Source organism: Verticillium alfalfae, genomic scaffold (assembly GCF_000150825.1).
Source record: "Verticillium alfalfae VaMs.102 supercont1.15 genomic scaffold, whole genome shotgun sequence".
Classification (NCBI taxonomy): Eukaryota; Fungi; Ascomycota; class Sordariomycetes; order Glomerellales; family Plectosphaerellaceae; genus Verticillium; species Verticillium alfalfae.
Window position 1 is genome coordinate 897,472 of NW_003315024.1, and position 6,070 is coordinate 903,541.

A 6,070-nucleotide genomic window follows, 5' to 3' on the forward strand; every position below is an offset into this window, starting at 1 on the left:
CGGGTGAGCTGAGTGCCTTGAGTCGAGTCGAGTGGTGCCACAGCCTTCATGAGTTGTCTCGGAAATAACCGGGTTTGGTTGATTTCACGGCTGAGTCACCCACGGCTGGCATCGGTCTGTTTCCTGTCGTCTCATCTGGTTGCACCAACTTTATTTTTTTTCCGTGCCTCGTGAGGCTCAAAGTGGGAGCTGACGAAAAAAGCAGTGCTTGCATGCTCGTCTGGTTGTGTGACGTTCACTCTAGAGGCATGTAGTGCACTCGTGGTGGCCGCACGAAGGGCACGAGTTGCTGATAACGATCATGCTTCCGCACTTGCAGCAAGAAGGGCAGCCCATTGTGAAGGTTTGGTGTTTTGGTGTTTTGGTGTTTGGCGGTGGAAAGAGATTTGGTGCCGTTGAACGTAGGCGTAGTAGCTTGAAGCGCTATGTGGTCGGCTTGTTGCTTGGTTTTGCTTTGCGCGAGGAAACGTAGATTGGTGATGTTGGAGTGAAGGGTGAGGATGGAAGTGCTTCTTCTCACAAAAGGAGGACGGAACCATCGGTCTTATACTTCTCAGATGCAACCACCAGACACGACACCACGCCATGAGAAAGGCCAAAAAGAAGGCAGCCAGCTCCGTCCGCGGATCAGGCCGGGAACAGCGCTGCCATGCGTGGCGAATGACAGCGCATCCAATCCAGCGAGCTTAAACGCTCATGGAGATCGTGTACGTCGCACAGGCTGGCCGGGGAGCAGGGGGCCAGGGAGACACAGCGAGAGAGAAAGAGAGAGGCTCAGACGCAGCCGGGAGGGGGCATCCCTGGCGCCAGACGAGATGATGAGCGCGCGAGAGTCGGAAAGAGGCAGAGAGAGGCCGAAACACATGAAGATTGTCCGCCTCTGGCTGGCGGACGTCATTTTCGTTACCCTCACGGTTCAGGTAATGCAGGGAATGCCGCACCCTGGCGTTTGCGCACAAGGGGTCCTGGGGCCCGGTTCCATATTTTTTTTTTGTTCCTCCCCAATCCCATCCCTTTTCCTCCTCTTCCTCCTGACAAGACCGGACGGCTGGGTACTGTGAGGCGTCGGATTGGACAGGCAGCTTGCAGGAGAGGATTGAGGAGGGGGGCCTCATCCCCCACGCTGCTTGGCTTGGTCCTCGACTTTGACCTCGACCTTGGCCTTGGCCTGGTACTGCCGATGGATGGCGGCCCCCGCAACGAGGCTAAAAAGGCAGTACAAGCTAAGATCAGGATGCAGGACGCAGGTCTGTGCATTCATGGAACGGCATGCAGGTGGTGGGAACGAGCTTTTGACGAGTCGGGTTGGACGCAGCTGACGGTGCGGCTGGCGGCGAGCAAAGCCAAGGAGCCAAGAGGGCTGCGACGGGCGACGCATGAGGGCAATTGATTGGCCGATGGCGGCAATGCACATGGCGAAAGCAAAAAGCGCCGGAGGGGTAGCATCGTGGAGTAGCGCGAATCATGTGGGTGCTGGGCGCCAGATGTCGCGGCGGAGGCTGAGGGACCGAGACATGAGCATCATGTCTGGCGATCGATGGACGAAGATGCGCAGTGGCGAGCGCAATAATGGTATCCTCCAGACGCAGAGTCCATTGCCTTGCATCAGTGCTTCAGGACGAAGAGAGATGAAGCACAGCACGCTGCGGCCTGTGCCCAGCCGGCGGGTGGGCGAGAGGCGAGAGGCGAGAGACAGAGACTCTACGTCAGACAGCAGCGAGAGCAACTAGGCTTGGCGCTTTCGGTGACTAGCGGCGAGCGTTGAGAGGGAGGTGGATTGCGGGGATTGCGGGGTGTATGGTTTCGGCTGTGTTCGAGGGTGGCATGGCGAGGATGGAGATGATGGATGCGTTCGAGTCGGGCACATTCGGGGAGAGTCGTTGGGAATGTCAGTCACGGCGACGTCGTCTCGAATGGGAGGGGGGGGGCGCGAGCGATCGCCAGATGCATCACACGATGGGAATGATAATGATCAGAGGGAAAAGGACCAATGGCACTATCGGAGCACCTTTGGGAAGGACCAATTGGCTCTATCGAGCACCTTGAGAAGGACCAATGGCTAATACCGATCACCTTGGAAGGAGAAAGGAGACCAATGGCCGGTGCTATGGACGGCCTTTGTTAGTCATTCTCATTGGTCACTATCGAGCACCGAGCACCTTGGGGAATGGAAGGCGGAGAAAGAGAGGCTTCATCATGTGACTCGAGGGACACAAGCGGTGGTCCGAGCGCGCCTCTCCCTCTCTTCTCCCAGACACACCCTGGCTGCCTGGCCATCACGACCTGCATTTGGAGCCATGCTGCCGAGCATGCTGCCTAGCGGTGCAGACATCCACCATCAGCGCCATCAAAACTCAAAAGCCCATCAAACGGTATCACGGCAAACCACCAGGCTTCAGTCCTCTAGTATCGCCCATACCCTCTATCGTTCCGAGTCAACAATCTCCAACACTGCCTCGAGCTATTCCTTCTGCGCCGTCGTCTCACATCCACACTTCCGACGATACCCCTACCCCTGTCCCTTCTCATCGCCCATCAGTGGGGTATTACTTATGTAACTACCCCAGGCTTCAATGCCTCCGGTGGTCCCTGGATCGTCGCTTTCCCTGATTCCTTCACAGGCTCGCCGCCTTCGACCACGCAGCACCGCGTGAAGGGTCCACCCACGATCCGAAACCTATGACGTACGCTGTTCGGCGACAGAAGCCAATATGGATCACGGCCATTTTCATGGATCACGGCCATGCACATGACATGGCGGCACGGGTGACGGGGGGGAACTCTATCTAATGGCACTTGATCCCAGCGGATGACGCCGTTGACCGTGCTCCGAGCCTTTCCAAAGAAGACACGAACAAGAATGCCCGATGTGTCTGCATAAACAGGCAAGGCACTGTTTTGCATACCAAGGCAAAGCCCAGAAGGACGGCCGCGAGAGACGAAGAAGCCTGAGTCACCCGCCGCTACGGTTCCTGCTACCTTCCCGAGGCCAAATACAGCTCGCCGGCCTGCCCCTACACCACCACACCAGAAAGGATCCCATCCCGGCTCTCTCGGTTTCCCCTCAGCACATGGGCACAGCGTGCTCAAGGAGGATTTGGGGATGTGGGCCACGGCGCACCAGCAGGGGGAAGGGGGGGTTGCAGGCGGACTGCTAGGCCCGCTACAGGGCTGACGTGCGCCGCTAGGCTTCGCCGGGCGTTCAACGAGGCACCCATTGACCATGGCGAAGCACCACCGCTCGCCGCAGTCGCGCCAAGACCTCCTCAGCCGTGAAGTGACGCCTCCAAGAAGGTCGACCACCACACCAGGCATCCGTCTCGCAAAAGTCCTCAGCTCTTTCACGAATGAGGCTACCATCCACCCTTCTGTGCTATGTCTCACGCTTATTGGCCAGCGCTTCGCGTAGCCGGATGTGTCATTCGTGCCGGGGCTGTCAGCCTGGTAGGCCCCCAGTGAGGCCGCTATGAGGGGAGATGAGTGCATCGTGAGTACATCTAGTGACGCCGCCTCTCTGCATTTTCCACTTGGATACAAGTCGCGCCTGTGTTTTTGGTATGATTTATTGATTCCGCACCCCCGCCGTTCTGTGCCCGACGAAGATCACTACTCGCCAACATGACCTTGGTGGGTTTTGCTTGCTTCGCATGTCGACTTGGTCGCCAACTGACAACCACAGCTTAAAGCATTCGCCCGTCTGACGACAGGCTCCTCCTCTTCCAGAGCCACCAGCAATCCATCTGCGACCCCCGACTCCTCCGTGGCCGACGACAACATGTCAATTACTAGTGAACCTGCCACTCTTGTCCAGGATGAAATCGACGACTTGACCCTCTCGGTCCATCCCTTGGCATCGCGAGATGGCCTCCTTGTCAAGGTCGAGCCGCCTACGACCCCACGAGAGGCTCTCCAGTCCGGAAAGCGGATTCCTCGTGCTCCCTGCGATATTGTCCTCGTCATCGACGTCTCTGGGAGCATGGACGACGCCGCCCCGGCGCCTGTCATTCCTGGCCAGAAAGACGAGAACACTGGGCTTTCGATCCTCGATCTTACAAAGCACGCAGCACGAACTATTCTCGAGACACTGGACGAGCGGGATCGACTTGGCATTGTGGCATTTACCACAAACGCCAAGGTCATTTTATCCCTGGTCGAGATGAATCCCGACAACAAGGTTTCGGCCAAGGACAAGATTGAAAACCTCCAACCTCTGAACGGGACCAACATGTGGCACGGCATCACCGAGGGCATCAAGCTCTTTAGCGATTGTGATTCTTCCTCGGGACGAGTGCCTGCTATGATGGTTCTCACAGACGGACTGCCCAATTCAGGGTAGGCTCTCCCGTACCCAGTCGAGAGATGACATGTTCATATTAACGTTGTCTAGATGTCCACGCCTAGGGTACATTCCCAAGCTCCGTGACATGGGCCAGCTGCCTGCCACGATTCACACATTTGGCTTCGGATACCATATTCGCTCAGGTCTGCTGAAGTCCATCGCCGAAATTGGCGGAGGCAACTATGCTTTCATCCCCGATGCTGGCATGATTGTGAGTCATGATGCCTGCCTAACGATTGCCACCACTGACGCATCGCCATAGGGCACAGTCTTTGTCCACGCGGTTGCCAACCTGCAGTCGACATTTGCAAACCGAGCCACGCTGACGCTGACGTACCCTTCCGAGCTAGCCATTCAAGAGAGTGTTGGTGATTCTGTTGAGAAACAGGCACCAACCGAGCTTGCTGGGTATCTGACCCCAACGTCGCAACTGACCATCTCCCTCGGCAACATTCAGTATGGACAGTCGCGTGACGTCTATCTTCGCGCTTCGCCTGATGCCTGGAGCAGGCTTCTGGAAAACGACAAAGCGCCATCGGTCAAGGCCAAGCTCCATTACTCACAAATGACCAGCGCAATCTACGCCGAAAGCGCCGAAGGCATCCTGTCGAATCCGACTACGCTAGACGCTGCTGAAATCGCCTACCATCAGTCTCGGTCTCAGATGTGCGCCTTTTTGTCTACGCTCTTTCCCGTTATCAGCGACGAAGAAAGCAAGCACAACGGCGAGCACCAAGCTGTCTCCAAGGCTAGCGACCAGATACCACTCTTGCAAACCCTCATCAGCAACCTACCAGCGCGCACCTTTACCGACCAGAAAAATCAGTCGTTGGTCCAAGACCTCACGGGACCAGAGCCCAAGGGACAGGTTTCCCTAGCCATCACCAACGCCGAATTTTACCGTAAATGGGGCGTCCATTACCTGCCCTCGATTCTCAACGCCCACACGCGCCAGATTTGTAACTCGTTCAAGGACCCTGGCCCGCTCCAATACGGTGCCCAGAGTCCGCTGTTCATCGCCTGTCGTAAGGCCCTTGACGACGCCTTCGATAGCATCCCTCCACCGACGCCTAGCCGATACGGATGGGGCACGTCCAGCAAGCCCATCAACATGCGGCGCTATCACAGCTCCTCCAACCCGTGCTTTGCCGGTTCGACGCCGGTGCTGCTGGCATCCGGACGCAGCGTGCCGATTCGACAGCTGAGACACGGCGTCAAAGTGCTTACGCCACGAGGTCCGAGACGGGTCGCCGTGGTGCTGGTCACGCCTGTTCGCAGGGAGGTCATGTGTCGCGTGGGGGAGCTCGTGGTCACGCCCTGGCATCCGCTGTCGACAGATGCGAAGAGCTGGGGGTTCCCCGCACAGATGGCCGACTCAGCCGTGCGGGTACACAGGATGCATCTACTCGGTGGTGCTCCAGCCTGACCGAGACCCGGCGGCCCACGCACTCCGCGTCGGAGGACACTGGGGCGTATCGCTGGGACACGGCGTGACTGCCGGGGGAGACTTCCGAGCGCACCAGTTCTTCGGCGACTACATGGCGGGTCGCCAAGAGTTTGAAGCAGATCGGTATCCGGGAAGGGTGGTATTGTGCTCGGTGGAGGGACGCGGAGGCATGGAGAAGACGGGCCTCGTGAAACGGCTTTTCGGCGCGCGACGATGAGGTTGCCCGCGGACGGCGGCCGGAGCTGGGCCAGCATGTGCAAAGGTCTGAGACTAGAAGCTGGAGA

The 6,070-nt window shown here is 57.9% G+C and overlaps 1 protein-coding gene across 1 annotated transcript; it reads left to right on the plus strand.

Moving 5' to 3' along the window:
- Positions 1-3,618: 3,618 nt before the first annotated feature.
- VDBG_09610 (U-box domain containing protein) lies at positions 3,619-6,046 on the plus strand (the record flags this gene model as incomplete). The annotated part of the gene is made up of 4 exons (XM_003000369.1): positions 3,619-3,627; positions 3,680-4,332; positions 4,388-4,550; positions 4,602-6,046. 4 exons carry the CDS (start codon positions 3,619-3,621, stop codon positions 5,763-5,765), a joined length of 1,989 nt encoding a protein of 662 aa, XP_003000415.1.
- Positions 6,047-6,070: the final 24 nt, after the last annotated feature.